General features: G+C 37.9%; 1 protein-coding gene across 1 annotated transcript in view; it reads left to right on the top strand.

Moving 5' to 3' along the window:
* The first annotated feature begins 249 nt into the window (after nt 1-249).
* Nucleotides 250-18,734, top strand: part of LOC149195094 (uncharacterized) — a 460,489-nt gene continuing 442,004 nt past the window's right edge. The window contains 1 exon segment of the mRNA XM_089405246.1: nt 250-602. Coding sequence (XP_089261372.1) covers nt 512-602 — 91 coding nt within the window. The 5' untranslated portion in view covers nt 250-511.

Genomic DNA, 18,734 nt, shown 5'->3' with positions numbered 1-18,734 from the left:
AGGTAGAAAAAACAACTATTCTACCCAACTACCCAAAATAACCCAATTAACTCTTTAAAAAAAATACAAATTATAACATCAGCGACGTGGATAAATATGAGGAACGTTAAAAAACCCTTAATATCGATTTTATAATATGTAACGTTCCATGATTACGCTAACAACCTTATTCAATAATTATGCCGATGAAATCCCATTAAGACATTTTTATAATCTTTTAATGCTCAAAAGGTTAGGTTGATGTTTTACAGTGGTAATTTGTCTCCCTTGAAAGAATTTCGAGTGAGGGAATTTTAATTCAAATTGATCGAGTCCCCTTGGCTACGAGTATGTTTGGTAGACTGGGAAAACGTGAAACGGAAAATTATGGTTGTGGTCAATTTTTTTAAGATTATGGCCGACAAAGAGCTGAAGCCCCCATTTATTTGAAAATTCTGATCGGCTATCTGTGTTTTCACTGCAATTTTCTATCTATGCAAGATTCCGGACGCTTCTCGCGGAGAAGAAAAGCATGGACAAACTGCGGGATCTTGTCGAGGAAGCCAAGAACCGCGCAGTATTGTATGCCATATTCATCATTGTATTTGCCAAATTTCTATCACGTATGCAATTCGATCTCTCTTTACTCTATTTTCGTCTGTTCTCAATGCTTTTCCATGGACACTCATGTAAGAAAATGAAAATTGTAAAAACCATCTGTTTTATCCCGGCAATTAGGGCCACTAAGACTAGCACGACCTGCAATTAGCCTTCGGTTCAGTTTTTCCTTTTTGGGCTTTTGATTATGAGCTGCTAGGATTTCAGGGTCTACATTTTGTGTGCAAAGGTTGATTCGATTAGAATTGATCCATTTTCCCTTGTTCATACATACCGCCAGGGTGTGTTTATTGCCTGTGCAGGATATGATTGTACTGAATTTATGCTGCAATTAGTAATTATTCCAATGGCCCTAGGTATGCACTAAATCACACCCATTTCATATGTTTCTGTTGAGTTGCACGCAGCTGTGATCTCGGTGGACCCACCTGCGACTGGGCTGCTTCAGGTCCTCTTAAGGAATTGAGGTGCAGTGGCACAACCATGGTTCACAAATATAGCACCGTTACAATGCTGTGGCACCGGCTTCACCCATAACTATGATTTTCTGTTTCAACGCTATACACTGACCAAGGTATCAAAAGGTCAAACGTACTCGCAGGTAAGACGACACAACAGGGAGGTAACTGTTCTAACGTCTACCAAAATCACTTAGGGCTTGCGTCTGGCTTTAACTACAAGTTGGGGGGGGGGGCTCCACTAGGTTGGAACCATCTAGCTATCATCCTCACCAAAGCTTGAGTCTATGGCATAAAATTCCAAAACACAGGTTGCTGCAAAAGGTGGAGAGATTGCTGCAGAAGTGGATAATTAAAATACTGGTTTCATATTTTTAAATAACGGAGCATATGAAGCCTGATGAACATGAAATTTGGACTGTGGTGAGATGACACAAGTGGCCTCAGATTCATATGTGTATAGCTTAAAAATGAGAAGTGGCTGTAAATGTAATTTTGTCTAACTTGATCGTACAGTGTTTGTTAGCAATGAAATTCTGGCAGCAGGTCGTTGACAACACTATCTAGGCTACCACCAAATTTCAGGGTCTGCTTTATCCGCTTTGTCCCTCAAAAGATGGAAATAATGTTGGGTTACTGTTGGAGAATGAATGGGCTTCTCTTGGCATTCTTGGAGGCTAAACGTTTTGCATCTCTCTCAAAGAAGAAGAAACGGATTGGGGGAAATGTGAATGGCCATCAGAGCTGAGCGAAGGAGGAATGGTCTTTAAAATATCACTGCAGAAAATAAGCAACAGAGGACCGTAACAGAAGCAAAAGAGAGGCAGTCCTCTTGGCCACCGATTACTAGCTTTCATGGGAGGCACAGAAAGGAGCCGAGGCAAGGTCGAAAAGGGACTATGGAGATGCTGAAGGTAACTTTAGAAGTTGCAGAGAACGTGGTCTAGGAACACGGTTCCAAAGGTTGAATGGATAAAAGGAAGAGTCCTTGTTCATGGTGCAATGAGACTTGCTAAGAAGACGCACATGACAGCAGCATCATGAGCTCAAATGGGCATGCGAAGTCTTAATTAGAGCGCATGGTCACGAGCACAAGAAATTGAACGAATGTTGGTGGTCCGTGAGGAGGACCGGAGAAGAAGCAATAGAGATCAATAGAGATCAAGCTAGCAACATTAAGGAGAAGATAGAATATGCAGTGGTTGCCATTAGAGAGGTGGGTAAGTCATATTGGTTGCCATGTTGCTATGTATCTTTGAAGATGCATTCAAAATTCTCCATAATCTTAATAGTTTATGTAGAAGAGAAAGAGGAGAAAATTCAAGTTGAGTTAGCACACAAATATGCACCTTAGGAAAACACTGACACTAAGGCCTAATACAAAAATGAAGTGATAACTAATAGGGAATCAGCCCAAGGGTTACTAGTTGATTGCCTCTCTGTTCAGATTGGTGTTTGCCAATATCAAGTTGTGCCCCTAGCTTGTTATGCGCTGATAATCATCTAAAAATGTGCAAATTAGCACAAGAAATCAGCATATAATATGAGTCCTGTTACTGATCCGATTAACAGGGTTGCTCATGCATTAACTAGGTGTTGGGTGAGGGCTAATGAGGGGGGTAGAGCTCAGGTTGGGCTTTTGTCCACATACTTTATTATATCCCAGCCAACTTTTTTGCATTTTATCATTATGGTTCATGCTCCTTCTTTTCTTTTTTTTTTGCTGCATCAACTTCTTAGGGCCAAGTTTTTGGGCCTCTATGCAACAATGAGGAAAATAGGGAACCAATATTGGTGAGAGATAGCAATTAACCAGTATATGGAATGTGGATACAGGGAACAGATGGAAATTGTATAGTATGGATTACCATGGACACTCAACATCAATTAACGCCTCCTATTTGTGCCCCTCCTAGACACTAGAAAGAAAGGCTTCAAGGAAGGTCATAATGGATTAGGACCAGGGGATAACCAACAAGATGAAGTATGGGAGCAAGAATACAACCAAAAGTGGTCTATCATCCAATTCAACCTGTGATCCATACTAGAATGCCCTTACACATTAAATGAAAACAATTGATTACAAAAATGGTTAATATACCTTTCAATGGGTGACCCACCTTCATTTGACGAGTAAGCTATATATCATAAAGCACTGAATGGAACATGGATGGAGGGTCTTTGAGGCTAGCTATCTATAGATCATCATAGAACTGCTGGTTGGCAAGTTTGATCAAAATGGGAGAAATTATTCTCTTAGGGGTTACCCACTTGGGTTGGTAACAATCACAAATGATGGAGAATGTCTAGTAGTGAATGAAAAGTGGTCATATGTGGCCCTAATAATGTATGGAAGGGGGTCAAATGATGTCTCGAGTGTAGGTCTTGATGAGTTCCTAATGAACTCTTTAGTGCAATGTACCCCAACACCCCCCTTGATGCACAACCTTGGAGTATCCTAGTGAATGAGTCTCGACAATTTTCAGCCGTATTAGGTACTCATGTACAACCAAATAAAAATAAAGTGAGGTAAAGAGGTGTTAAAATTGGCAACTAGCGCCAAAATTCCACTATTGGAGAGCTCATATGTTGGAAATAATCATTGCATTGAATTCTTCTTTTCGAGAGGACCAAAATCGACATAAAGATCACCAAATTTGGATAAGGAAAAATATTTCTTTATTCAAAAGAAATTCTATAAGTCATGACCTTGTCAAGGCGGGAAAAATTTGAAATTTGAATTTGCCTCCAAGTGTCAAGTCCAACTTCACCTTCATAAGTACAAATCATCATGTCTAATTGTATATAAGGGCATCCTCCAACCTCCTATTTATAGGGAGCACACATTTTGCTTCTCTTTGAAATGGCCGAAGAAGGAAGGTGTCTCCAACAAATGTGAAAGGGATTGGTTGACGTCTATTTAGGGTTGTTTGAAGGGCCGAGTCCCTTAGGCAGAAGGCCAAGCCCCCTAGGTAGAAGGCCGAGCCTCCTAGAAGCAAGTTTGGGCTTATTTATGAATTATTCTGGGTATGTTTATCCTCCATTGTAGGTCCGCGTTATTCCTGAGGTTGACCGTAGGCATAAGGGCATAGATGGAGTAGTTAGATGCATTTCTTATGATGTGAAATCCAACTATTAGGTGGGTCGCACCTTCTGAAGTCCTCCTCATGTAGGCCGTAAGCATTATGTTGTTGAACAGTGAACCGTGAGGGTAAATTTATGCCCAGGTAGACTGTTGACTTGTTTTAGTGAAGGCAGATTGGCATCAAGATGTGTTTGGGGGCTGGATTAAGCCTTGTCGTGTAGCGGATGGAGGACTGACTGTCTTGGAGGAAATCTGCAGCTGTGAAAGGTCACTTGGGTGACTATGTAAGGGCAAATGTAGTGTGCCACATGCCCTAACCAAGAGCAACCAACAACCGTAGTATTCTACAACCTATGATCTAATGTATACTTGTAGCCTTGAATGCTAGTTGGATGGCTATCTTGATTGATTAGATTATAGCCGCTCCTTGATAGACTGGAAGTTGCCCTAACTAGTTCAAGCTTCTTTTGTAGTATGTCACCAACCTAAGAAGGTATATCTTTTCAGCTTCGGAATTGCATTGATGAGCCATGATAATGATTGGTAAGTCAATCTTGACCTTTTATTATTGTACTCTCTCTTTGCTAAACATTTGACATTAATAATAAGAAGAATTGATCAAGGGTTTTCCCCATCTTGAGGTTTTTCCTTGGCTTGAGCCATATTCTTGTGTTCTCTTGTCTTGGCCCATCTTCAACATTTTTTTTATTTATGTTTTTTCTTTAGTTACTGTCAAAAGGATTTATGTGATCGCTAATGGAAATATAATGGATTGAAAAATGGGCTATATGATTTTTTTTGAAGTAATTGTCCTATGCGAAGAACATGTTCCGAAAATTAACATGGTATCAGAGCTAGGAGAGGACAAGCCTAAGTAAGAGAGGAAAAAGAAAGCAATCAATGGAAGATCTTTGTTGACTATACTCTATGAATTCTGGAATGCTGCACAAAATCTTCAAATCAGAAAGAGGGAGAAAACCCTTTAATTTTGATAGCTCTAATTAGAGACTCAATTCCAATCCAATGCTTAAAGGATTAGTTCCACATTGGTTGAGCTTTTTGTTTGTGATTCAGATGGCTACTGTGATCTGAGGGTTTAGATGAACAATTAGGTCTCCCTGTTTCAAGCTTGGATGACTCACACTACTCTCTATCCTCTCCTAGTCAGTCTACAAGCCTCGCTCGACTTCAACATTCTGCCTCAGTCTCTCGCTCTTTGTCTTTTGGTTCCACTCTTATGAAAAAGTCCTTTCAGCTCTTCGATCAACACCAGCTATAGAGGATTTCTTTTGGCAGGAAAGTGCCAAGGTTGTAGCTAATCTACTTTTGCCCCATCAATTCAAGGAGATGTCAATATAAGAAATGAAAGCACTAGTTTTGGAGAGGTCAATGATGCATATTCTATCATATAATGTTGCACTTTTATTGAAAAGTTTTGTTAAACAAGAAAGCAAAGATGAGATTATTGCATCTCCTTATACTTCAATACCTTCATATACATAACATCATCTCATTAGTGTAGAGAATGACCTTGACATCATATTATTGGCATATCAATGATATATAGTTTTTGCTATTATGTTGTACAATACAACATATGTGCACATTTGTCTTCAGTGTATCGGCATGTCATTATATATGTTCCGATAGAATATCATTATGTATGGCACGCCATCACTCTACATTGAGGCATCATCTGATATCTCAGATTATATTATTGGTTCTGCTGTATGTATCTTGCAAATGAGTTCAGACTCGCATCTCTGCACAACAATGCCTATATATATACATAAATGAGACAGAGTTGGCATGACTCACCATATTGATTTGGCATAACATATATATTTGAAGCTTAGTAGAATGGTTTGTCTTGGCACTATGGCATTATAGTTAGTCTCAACATTATGATAGTATTTGCATGACAATATTAGCAGTCTCTGGCAAGGTGGGTGTTAGGTCCCTATACTACTAGTGTAAACCCTTATTGTTATTAGTGCAACCCCCTTATTGTATAATTGTGCCCCATAGAAGCTCACTATTGTTATTGTTATTGTTGTGCCCCTACAATATTATTGTTATGTAGGCTCTGATTGTATTGGGACCGCTTAGACTCCTATATATAGATAGGAGGTCTTGTCATTTGTATCATCCAAGAATTGTTCATTTGTGTAATGTAAAGGAGGTTGCCCCCTCAAAGAGGCTGATTTATAAGTCGTTGATCTATCTTTTCTATCTTTTTGTGAGTTGGTTTCATAACATTTGGTATTAGAGGTTTGGATTCTAGGGTTTCGATGCTCCAAACAGGTCATCGTGGCATTTTCGCTATAACCTTTTCTCTACGAAGTTTCAGACGCTAAAGCAAAAACCCATTTGAGCCGAAATCGTTCTGAACCTCGGGTCCAAATTTTAGATCTTGTCTCGCTATATTTTCAGAGATATGATATGAGGAAGTTAGGGTTTTTGCAAGCTCCAAAATTCCATCACAAATAGGTCATGGTGGCATGTTCACTGTAATTCGTTTTCTACGAAGGTTCAGACTCTTAAATTAAAACCCCTTTGAGTCTAAATCGTGATGAAGTTCGGGTTCGAATTTTAGATCTTATCTCGCTACATTTTCGGAGATATGATCCGAGAAAGTTAGGGTTTTTGCAGGTTCCTGAATTACATCCCAAATAGGTGACCATGGGAAAATCGTCATAACCTTCTTTCTGAGCATTAGATTGAAATTTCGTACGAAGTTACAGAAAGAGGATGACCCATAGCTTTTTTGTGTATCGGTTTCAGGTCCTAAGGTCGAAACAGTGACATGTGGCACTTCATACAAGTTCGCTCTAGTGAACCAATCTATAATCAAGTCATCGTGGGAGATTTGGCATAACTCTTTCTTGGAGAATCCAATCTTGATCAGACTTGCGAGGCTAGAAAGAGGACTCAGAGGGCTACCGCAGGACACAATTTCAGACATTGGAGATCCAAAATTACAGAGATACAACAGATTCAATATCGAGCTCCTACAAAGTGAAAAAGGTGTGTAGTTTTTTTAAATTTTTGCATAAGTTTGGTTTGAAAAATTAGTTTGAAGGAATTCAAAGGGCATAGTGAGGCATTATTATCGTTAATTGATGCCCTGAAGAAAGAAAATGGAAACACCTAGTAAGCAACCTGAAATCTCTAGCATGACCCATGAAGAAGAGGAAGAAATGCAACATGATATATCAAAATTACGAGACCAAGTGCAACAAATTTCACTCTCACAAAAAGTAACAGAAACTAAGAAGGATGGTTTAAAGAAAGGCATAGAAGCTAAGATAAATGGTATGAAAGACAACATTGAAGATTGGAAGAAAGACATGGAAAGTTGGAAGGAAGGTTTGACAAAGTTGTTACAAGAAAGGCTTCCTAATGGTGAAAAGGTAGTAGAGGAAATTCATAATGAGAACAAAAGAAATGTTAATCATGATTCGAAGAATGACAACATTGAAGATTTGAAGAAAGACATGGAAGGTTTGAAGGAAAGTTTGACAAAGTTGCTACAAGAAAGGCTTCCTAATGGCAAAAAGGTAGTAGAGGAAACTCATGATGAAAACAAAAGAAATGTTAATCATGATTTCATAGACTCTAATGTTGGAACAAAGACCCACCACGTTCCAAAGATCGATATGAGGAAGTTTGATGGCAAGAATCCCATAACATGGATAGTGCAGATGGAACAATATTTCGATCTCCATAATGTGCAAAACACACAAAAGGTACGCATTGCAACTTTATATTTGGAACCAAATCAGTTTGTATGGTATTGATGGCTTTGCTTTCGTAAACGAATTGTCACTTGGGCATTTTTACGAAAGAAATGATGGCACATTATGAGGATACAAAAAGCAACACCTTTTTTAGCCAATTGATCAATCTCAAACAAAAGGGTTCAATGATGGAGCACATTGAGGACTTCCAAAAATTGAATATAAGGGTAAAAGATATTCCAGAGGAGCATAGAATTGATGTGTTCATAGGGACTTTAAAGGATAACATCCATCATGAGGTTCGCCTTTGGGAACCTGATTCATTGGAGAAGGCATTCAGGTTAGCAAGAAAAATGGAAAGCAAAATTATGGCAACAAGGAAGCCTACCACTCACAACTATAAAGATGAAAGTGTTGTTGCTCCTTGCCTTCTACAACTTACAAGGTTGACAACACAATAATTGGAAGAAAAAAGAGCAAAAAGGTTTTGTTACAGTTGTGATAGCAAATACACTAAAGGTCATAAGTGTGCTGAGAAGAAATTATTTTACATAGATTGTGAAGAGCAGGAAGAAAATGAACAAAGAACATCAAAAGAAGAGGATATACACGAGGAAAAAACCTAGAGAAAGAAGAAATGAATTCGACTATATCTTGTAATGCATTGGCCGAAATTACCACTCCTCAAACTATCAAGATAGAAGGACATATCGAGAAGAAAAAGGTAATAGTGTTGATTGATTCGGGTAGTACCCATAATTTTATTCATTGTAAGATAGCCAAAGAATTGAATTGCTTCCTATATCCAACACCAGAGTGTCAAGTGACGGTTGCAAGTGGAGGAACCATAAATTGCTCTGGAAAGTGCCATAATATCAAGCTATCCATTGGAGAATATGTATTGAATAATCCAATGCTTTCCATTCCAATGGGTGGTGCTGATGTTGTACTAGGAGTCCAGTGGCTACAATCCTTGGGTACAATAGCTTTTAATTTTTAAGAACTTTTCATGAATTTTTTTTCGAAGGAAAGGAAGTTGAATTAAGGGGTATCGCATGGAAACCGGGAAAGATAATTAGCTCTAATGGAATGACAAAGCTTCTAAAGAAAGAACAACGAGGTGTAATTGCACAATTATGTTCGCTAGAGGTTCCCACATCGAAATCATCTATTTCTCCAGATCTCCAAAAATTCTTGGACAATCATTCCAAAGTATTTGAGACTCCCAAAGGCCTCCAACCTATTCGTGATCATGATCATGCTATTCATTTGATTCCAGGAAGTGTTCCTCCAAACATCAGACCTTACCTAATGGGAAGACACTTCAAGGTAAAAACAGATCATGATAGTCTTAAATACTTTTTAGAACAAAGATTATCTTTAGAAGAACAACAAAAATGGGTCACAAAGATGTTGGGTTATGACTTTGAAATTATCTATAAAAAAGGGAAGCAAAATGTTGTTGCAGATGCACTCTCAAGAAAGGATGAGGATGTGGAAGCATTGTTTTGTGCCATTTCTATTATCCAACTAGATTGGATAAACGAAGCAAAGGATGAATGGAACAATGACAAAGAAGTGTGGGCACTCATTCAAAAGTTGCAGAAGATCCCAGTTCAAACAATATTGCCAAAACTTGACGAAGAAGGAAAAATCATATTGGAACCCAAAGCAGTCACAGAAACAAGAAAACGACAGCTACGAAATCGATCAATTTCTGAGTATCTCATCAAGTGGAAGAACTTACCCGGTGAAGATTCCACATTGGAGGATAAGAATTTTATACAGAAGCATCCGAAACTACTCAAGCATTGAGGACAACACTTTTTGAAGGAGAGGGGCATGTTAGGCCCCTATACTACTAGTGTAAACCCTTATTGTTATTAACGCAACCCTCTTATTGCATTATTGTGCCCATATAATCCCCATGTTGTTATTATTGTACCCCATAGAAGCCCACTATTGTTATTGTTGTGCCCCTACAATTTATTGTTATGTAGGCTTTGATTGTATTGGGACCGCTTAGACTCCTATATATAGATAGGAGGTCTTGTCATTTGTATCATCCAAGAATTGTTCATTTGTGTAATGTAAAGGAGGTTGCCCCCTCAAAGAGGCTGATTTATAAGTCGTTGATTTATCTTTTCTATCTTTTTGTGAGCTGGTTTCATAACAGTGGGACAGTCTCAATCGTTGATGTTCAGCTCCAATATGCTATGCGTAAGGGTTTGATGACACTTTAAAGTTAATATCATATGGCTCAAATTAATGAATTTAGTAGCCACTTCAGAGAACAAATTCTTGTAAGCAATTTGTTAGATTTGATGTCACTGGCCAGATTGGGAAATCTGTCTTAGTGCACTATTGTTTATAAAATGTCTCGAATCTGATCTAAGATTGTTCTCAGAGATTAAGGGAATATTCGTAATTGACATCCTATAGCATCGGTCTTCCGTCATCTCGTGATTTTATCATCTCATGAAAAGCAAGGGTTCGTTATATTAAAAGAGAACAAAGATTCAATGGAGCCTTGTCTGTAGAATACCAGGTATAAACTCTTCATTTTACAAAATCTTGGCCCTTATCCAAAACATCAGTTTCAACATCAAAAGACCTGTGATTAGGTAAGGTACTTCTGACTCTTAACTCTCTAGGGCATCTCATCACAAGCGGATGTCAATTTGGTTGGCAATGTAAGAGCCTGTTATGAAGTGGTTACATCATCTTAGTTCTCTGTGTAATGATTAGGTTAATTCGGAGCATAAATCCATAGCCCTAGAATCAATACAATTATGGAACCTTTGTGAATCATTATAGACCTGAATGTGATCAATTCATAAACAATCTTCAAGGTGAAAATTCATGTCTCTTGAGATGTGGCCTTGTTGTACTTGTCGAAGCATCTAACAGAGTAGTTTTATTCATATTCATATATGTATGATCTCTTTTGAAGCCGACCTGATTCAAGGTGTATTATGTAGCTAGAAAATTACCAGCACACAAGGAGTTTCTGGTCATCAAGAGATGTTGACAAGTAACATAACCTATTGCAGAATAACATGGTTATAATCAAGAAAGTGTGATCGCAAAAGTCTGGTTTATTGACAGTTAACCTACTTCCTCAAAAATAGTTTCAAGTAGAAACGTATATGACATCATCCCTTACAGCATGCATTAAACTACTAATCTACTACTGTCAATAGAACAAGCAGAGCATGTGAGAAGAAACTGCTAGTGCATGCATTTGGTAATTAAAGATTAGGAACAGGTTGATGAAGGCTAAAATGACCAACTGAAGCAAGACTTCAGAGGGAGTTATGGACAAGCCATATTGATTGGATTGTAAAGATGCAACTATTGATGATGTCTGATTGATGACCCTCTCGTTTATCAATGTAAGAGGGAGTTGACTTTAAAGTCAAGATGGAAGACCTAGTCTTGATGCACTATTCCATCCACTTAACGATGGTGAAGCTGTTGATCTGCATATGTATATCTTGTGAGAATCCCTGGTGTTCTTGATGAACACCCTATCAGTCATATGCCTCACTATTAAGACTCTGAGTTGATCTTTGGATAAGCCTCATATATTGGATAGCTGCTTATTGAGATATTTGTGTGATTCCATTATCTATAATTTGGGGTACACTGCTCGAATCTAAGATTCCATGTATATTTTGATGCTGGTTCAGTTGGTAGTGTGATGGATGGAAATAACACATCTAGTGCTATATCTCTTGATTCGATTGCTTTGTAAGCATTTTTTGAGGCTAAATGAATATAACAGCAAGTATGGCTTATTATGTAACTAGTTGGTAAGTCATTTGGGCTCTTGCTAATAATCACCATTGTATATCGTGATATTCTTGGGTGGGATTCATTTTTTAGAGAATTCATGTTCCACGATAGCTCCAAGTATTGGGTACCGCTTTATTTTGATATGGTACATTAGAAAGATACCAAGCTCCATAATTATTGGTCGGATGAGCAAATTACTGTCATCCTTACATAGCCTCTTGGTAAGGTTAAGTTTATCTCTAGAGAGAGGCTAGGAGTCATGGATAGACCCTACTAGGAGGTTCCTAGTTGAACATTGAGCTTTGAGTGCTCCTGGGGGCTTGAGGTACTTCATGGATACCCCGTGACGGTTGACATGTGTGTAGGGTGAGTGGTTCACCTTACCATATGATCAATGACACATGTATGTAGGGTGAGTGGTTCACATTCCCCTACGATTGAGTGCATATGCATAGGATGAGTGGTTCACCTTCTCCTGCGGACAACCAAGTGAGAGATGCATTTAAGCATCTGTTGGTTGTCATGTGTGGACATGTCAGTGGGACGTGGTTCATCCTTTCCCCAAGAGTAGGATCCTTCCTACGATTGATTGTGATATGTCACAGTAGGATGTGGTTTATCCTTTCCCTACGATGATTGTGATATGTGACTGTAGGATGTGGTTCATCTTTTCCCTACTTGTGGCTGTGAGCAGGATGTGATTTATTCTTTCCCTGCATTTGCTCCAGTATCATCCTACCCATGTAGTCTGGGACACATGGGAGACACCTCTCATCTGGCCAATGAGTTGGGAAAAGTGGATAGGGACCATAGCACTATTGATGGACACATTGTGTATTGCCGTACTCCCTATGTCTAGGATGCATGGTGTTCGACAACTTGATCTAGGATCAAGTTTGATTGAGGTTCTACCTCTGGACTGAATTTTGTCAGTGGAGAGTGGTAAGGTCTTGTGACTCATTCTCGATAGATTCTTCTTCATTATTCATGTCAGTGTTCAGTAGAGCAGAGATGAGATGAGATACTGAGATGGTATGTGACGACATGATAGTTCATGATGACCGGATGACATGATGGATTGGTAGGTGGAATTCTCCCTAGTTGAGAGGGAGTGTTAAAATTGGCAACTAGGGCCAAAATTCCACTATTGGACAACTCATCTATTGGAAATAATTATTGCATTGAATTCCTCTTTTCGAGAGGACCAAAATCGACCTAAAGATCACCAAATTTGGATAAGGAAAAATATTTATTTATTCAAAAGAAATTCTATAAGTCATGACCTTATCAAGGCGGGAAAAATTGAAAATTTGAAATTTGAATTTGCCTCCAAGTGTCAAGGTCGGCTTCACCTTCATAAGGACAAATCATCATGTCTAATTGTATATAAGGGCATCCTCCAACCTCCTATTTACATCAATGACACATTTTGCATCAAAAAAAGGTGTCTCCAACAAAGGTCAAAGGGATCGGTTGATGTCTATGCAGGGTTGTTTGAAGGGCCGAGTTCCCTAGGCAGAAGGTCGAGCCCCCTAGAAGCAAGTCTAGGCTTATTTATGAATTATTCTGGCTATGTTTATCCTCCATTGCAGGTCTGAGTTATTCTTGAGGTTGGTCGCAGGCATAAGGGCATAGCTAGAGTAGTTAGATGCATTTCTTATGATGTGAAAACCATCTCTTAGGTGGGCCGCACCTTCTGAAGTCCTCCTTAGGTAGGTTGCATGCATCATGTTGTTGAACAGTGAACCGTGAGGGTAAATTTCTCCCTAGGTAGGTCGCTGACCTATTTCAGTGAAGGCAGGTTGGCATCAACATGTGTTTGGGGCCGGATTAAGCCTTGACGTGTAGTAGATGGAGGATTGACTGTCTTGGAGGAGAGCCGCAACTGTGAAAGGTTGTTTGGGTGAATATGTAAGGGTAGATGCAGTGTGCTACATGCCCTTACCAGGAGCGACCAACAACTGCAGTGTTCTACAACCTGTTGTAACATGCATTTTTTGTTACCTTTAATATTCATGTTTCATTCAAGAATTACTTGAAAATATCTTTAAAAAAGATAAGGCAAGAGGGAAATGTAATAAATTATATATCGGAATCAAAACACAAAAGAAACAAGTATAAAAGAATTGGCCCATGCGATTAAGTTAAATCGCGATATAAATAGTATATATATATATGTGTGTGTGTGTGTGTGTGTGTGTGATAGCAATGCGATTAGATCGCAATCGCAAAGCGCAACGGACATTTGTATGAAGTTACCACTGGAATCACCGATTGCCGATTGCGATAAGCAGTTAATAAAGCGCTGAACAGGCCAGACCCGAAGCATATATATATTATGTTTTATAAGCCTCGGCGGATCCACGATCATCGCATAACGTTTATATATGTATATGGTTTACGCCGATTGTGATATTTGATGGCCGGACCCGATAGTTTATATATGATGTGCTTTATAAGTCCGGGGGGTCTACAATATCGCAAGGTTTGAGTTCAAGCACCAATTGAAAGCACCGATTGCAATCTGCGACAGCGATCCGGACTCGATATTATATATGCCATGTTTTATATTTCTAGTGGGTCTGCCATATCGCAAATTGTTAAGGTTTGGGTTAATACACCAATTGAAAACACCGATTGCGATTGCGATGGGTTTCGGACCCGATGAATGATTGAATACAGATTTATGTCTAATCAAGTCCGTATGGGAAGTCAACGGAGTGCTGAAAAGGAGGAACCGATGGGTTTATGCAACATATTTAATTCTTTTTGAGTTCCGCGGTAAACCAAAGGTTTGCGTTAATTTCGTTATATAAAGGAAAAATCAGTGTTAAAGCCGAATCTAAAGAAAAGGGCAATTGGTCGAGTTTCTTGGTGTTTTGGCCCATTGAAATGCGCCCGATACATGCGTAAGCCCAGGTTTACACAAGTCAAACACTGTTTATTATGGTTAAAGCGGATTAATCATTATTAAAGCATCTATAGAAGAACTTAAGAGCCGATTAACAAAGCCAAAAAGTCAACAGTCATTGTCATCTTCTATGTTCAATTATTTTTCGTTATTTTATGTTCTTTGAGATGTCTTTACCATCTATATAATATTTTGTAATAATTCTTACTTCAGATAGTTAGAGAAATAGTTTTAGTAGTTTGATAGTTTCAAATATCAACAACTGTTTCACAAATGTATAAAAGGAGGAAAACTTATAGAGAAGGGATTGGAATTTTGGAGAACCTGGAGACTAAGCTACTGTATTCCTGGTATAGCTATTGATTAATGAAAGAATCAAAAGTTTTCATGAATTGTTGGGTATAATTTTGTAACTTCTCTGTCATGTGTCATCTTATGTTTTCTTCTTTCAAGTATAGTAATGAAGCTGCAGTTCTTTATTTTCTTATGTAGATAAAGTTAAAATCCCTTAAAAGAGCGCTCCTATACTTGAAGTGTTAATCTTCCTTTCTAAGTTATAGATAATAGTTTCTGTGTAAGGCAACATATTATCTTTAACTTCTCCAAGGGTCGCAGATAATAGTTTCTGCGTCAAGCAGCATATTGTCTATGATTCAGTTCTCATTTTCATAATTCTTCTAAGTGACGTATAGTAGGCTCTGTGTTAAGCAGCATATTATCTTAAATTTCTCCTTCAAGCTTTCTTCATTCATCATTTATATCTAGCAACAAATGACATTCTGAGATTTTCTGGTCACATATGTATTAAGGGTTAAAGACCAAGTTTTCCAGGTCCTTCATTTGAGAATACAACAAAAATAAAGTGACAAATAAGTGACAGTAATTATAAACATTAATGTCTTAAGCACAATTTCTCCACAATGAGGAAATTGGTTTCTTAAGGTACAACATTAATTGGCGTCGTTGTCGGGGAAAGAAGACAAGAACACTTTTCCTTGGGTTTTTCAATATTTTCCTCTGGTTGTTCAGTGAGGAGGAAATATTTGGCTGTTTTGAATAAAAGCAATTGAATAAGAGCACTTTTCCTTGGGTTTATTAAGTTTGAAGCTGATTCTTGAGAATGACAAGTTTCAACAGTTGGTTGTACATTCACACCTGTGATTTTCACTTACAACATTGATTGGCGACTCTATTGCACTTTGAAGTTTTCTTTTCTGGTTTTAATGGCTCTCCCTGCTTCCTTAGTCCATAAATTTGATCCATTTGATTTTACTGGGATCACCGACTATCCTCATGATATGCTTGGATTTTATGCCTGGAATGAGTACCTTCCAAAATTCAGTAGAAAGGAATATGAAGATCCAGCTCAGCGCCTCTAAGAGTTTCATGAATGCATGGAGTAGCAGGGCATCATTCATGAAGATGTGAAGATGAAGTTGTTTTTGTTTTCTTTGGACCTAGAAGCTAGGGTTTGGTTCAAGTCTCTGTCTCGTTCAAGCATTTCATCTTTGAAAGATTTCCATTCAGTGTTCAATTCTTCTTGTAGAACTTATTATCCTCACAAGTTTCTTTTTGAAGATTGTTGTGAATATTATGATGCTAAAGAAACTTTAAAGGCTCAAGATAATCTTGTTGATGAAACTAATGATTTTGTTGATAATATATCAAGCATTCAGAGAGGTTATAGCCAGATTAATCAGATCCAAACAAACACATTAGAGATAGAAACAAATCTGGTGGTTGCAGGAAAAGCACCAGAGACAGCCTATCCAAGACAAGGGAAAGGAAAAGATGGAATCCTCTCAAGGTCAAACATTGGAGGATATGTGTAATGTAATTAAAACTTTGTCAGATAGGTTGAATAAGTTAGAGTTAGAAAATAAGAATTCTCAGAGACCTACGTTATATGCAGTAGATGAAGATGAACTTGGTATCGAAGGAGAAGAGTATGAATATGATGAAACAGATGCCATTCATGATGAAAATAAAATTGATGAATATTGGAAGCAATTCTCTGATTTTATGCAGACTGAACTACATAAGAAATATGACTTGAGATTGAGGAAAAGATCAAGAAGTCAAGAAAATAAAAGTGAGCAGCAAGTTTCAACTTCCTCACCAAAGGCGACTCCACAAGAATCTCAGCCTGCAAAACAAGTGAATAAAGGAAATCAAGAGAGTATTCAGATGGAGGAAAATTCAAACATGCATCAAGAATTTCTGCTCAGCAGTCGAGAAGAGGAAGAAATAATTAAGTTGCAAATAAATCCCCAGAGTTCTTATTTTGTTAAATTTGATGATCCTCCTATCTATAATGAAAATGGTTTAAATGGGGAACAGGACGAAGCTCTTCAAGTTCATCAGTTAGGTGTTGAACATACAGGAAGAAACCAACAAGTGGGATATGTTGGACAGCAATATATTGAGCCATCTATCATTGCAAAAGAGGCTATCTTATGTAAAAAGAAAGCTGATAAGGAGATTGTATATCATTGCATTGAAGAACATAATGATGCCCATGGATCAGAGGTAAACAATCTGTTTGAAGTTGATCATATGTCGTATAGTAATGTGAAAAAAATCTTTTTCCTGAGGTTAGAATTACAAATTATTTTCAATCAAAGCTTAGAGATGAAAAGTGGAGACATGAAAGTGACATAGATCATTTTCTTAAAGATGTTGTTGATTGTTCTGTTGAACATATTATCCCAACAGAAGGTTTAATCGAGCAGGAACCTTCATACATAGAGAATTTTTTTTTGGAGCTGATCAGGACCATATTTTTTCTTATACTCTTGAAGATCCTGTGGCAGATTACATGGAGGAACTTATTAGCAGTCTACACATCCTACTTTGTGGATATATTCCTAACTTTTGTTGTGAGCTGCCCTTATGCATAATTTATTTTTTGTTCAGGATGAATTTTATTTTCAAGATTCACCGGCAAAATGGTTCTAGATCAGGAACTCAAATGCTAACCTGGTATCATTGGAAGATTGATTTCACCTGATGGAGATCAATGATGTACATATGTAGGAACTTGTACATAAATAAGCTCAGGTGTTGAGCATTTGGTTTCCAGTTGTAGTTCTTCAGTTTAATCTTAGTTGATGAATAAGGGTGACTTTCCAACTGGTTTGCAGAGGTTTCAGACTTCAGGAATGTTAAATTTCAGTTTGTCAAATTTCAGGGTTTTCACAGTTTTGGACTCCATGCCCAACTAAGGCTACTAATCTACGATTCTCAATATTTTGCTATCAAAGCACAAGCATCCTATCACTGCAGATATCGGCGTGGGTTCACTGTACAAATTTTCACACAGTTAAGCTTGGCGAAGCAATATATGACTCTATGCCCAATGCATAAGGCACTAATCTGCGGTTCTTAGTGCTTCTGTGGCAAAAGCACTATCTCCAGGTGGAGCTAGATGTTGTAACATGCATTTTTTGTTACCTTTAATATTCATGTTTTATTCAAGAATCTCTTGAAAATATCTCAAAAAAAGATAAGGCAAGAGCGAAATGTAATAAATTACATATTGGAATCAAACACAAAAGAAACAAGTATAAAAGAATTGGCCCATGCGATTAATTTAAATCGCAATATAAATAGTTATATGAAGCCATAATCAATATATATATATATATATATATATATATATATATATATATATATATATATATATATATATATATGTGATAGCAATGCAATTAGATTGCAATCGTGAAATGCAGCGGACATTTGTATGAAGTTACCACAGGAATCACCGATTGTCGATTGCGATAAGCAGTTAATAAAGCGCTGAACAGGATGGACCAGAAGCATATATATATATATATATATATTATGTTTTATAAGCCCCGGCGGGTCCGCGATCATCGCATAACGTTTATATATGTATATGATTTACGCCGATTGCGATATGCGATGGCTAGACCCAATAGTTTATATATGATGTGCTTTATAAGTCCGGCGGGTCTGCAATATCGCAAGGTTTGAGTTCAAGCACCAATTGAAAGCGCCGATTGCGATTTGCGACGGCGATTCGGACCCGATATTATATATGCCATGTTTTATACTTTCGGCGGGTCTGCCATATCACAGATTGTTAAGGTTTGGGTTAATACACCAATTGAAAGCGTCGA

The sequence above is a fragment of the Pinus tabuliformis genome, chromosome 2_2 (assembly GCF_031772625.1).
Source record: "Pinus tabuliformis cultivar Carrire ecotype Pingquan chromosome 2_2, CPIR1, whole genome shotgun sequence".
NCBI classification, from domain to species: domain Eukaryota; kingdom Viridiplantae; phylum Streptophyta; class Pinopsida; order Pinales; family Pinaceae; genus Pinus; species Pinus tabuliformis.
This window is presented reverse-complemented; position numbering and strand designations above follow the sequence as displayed.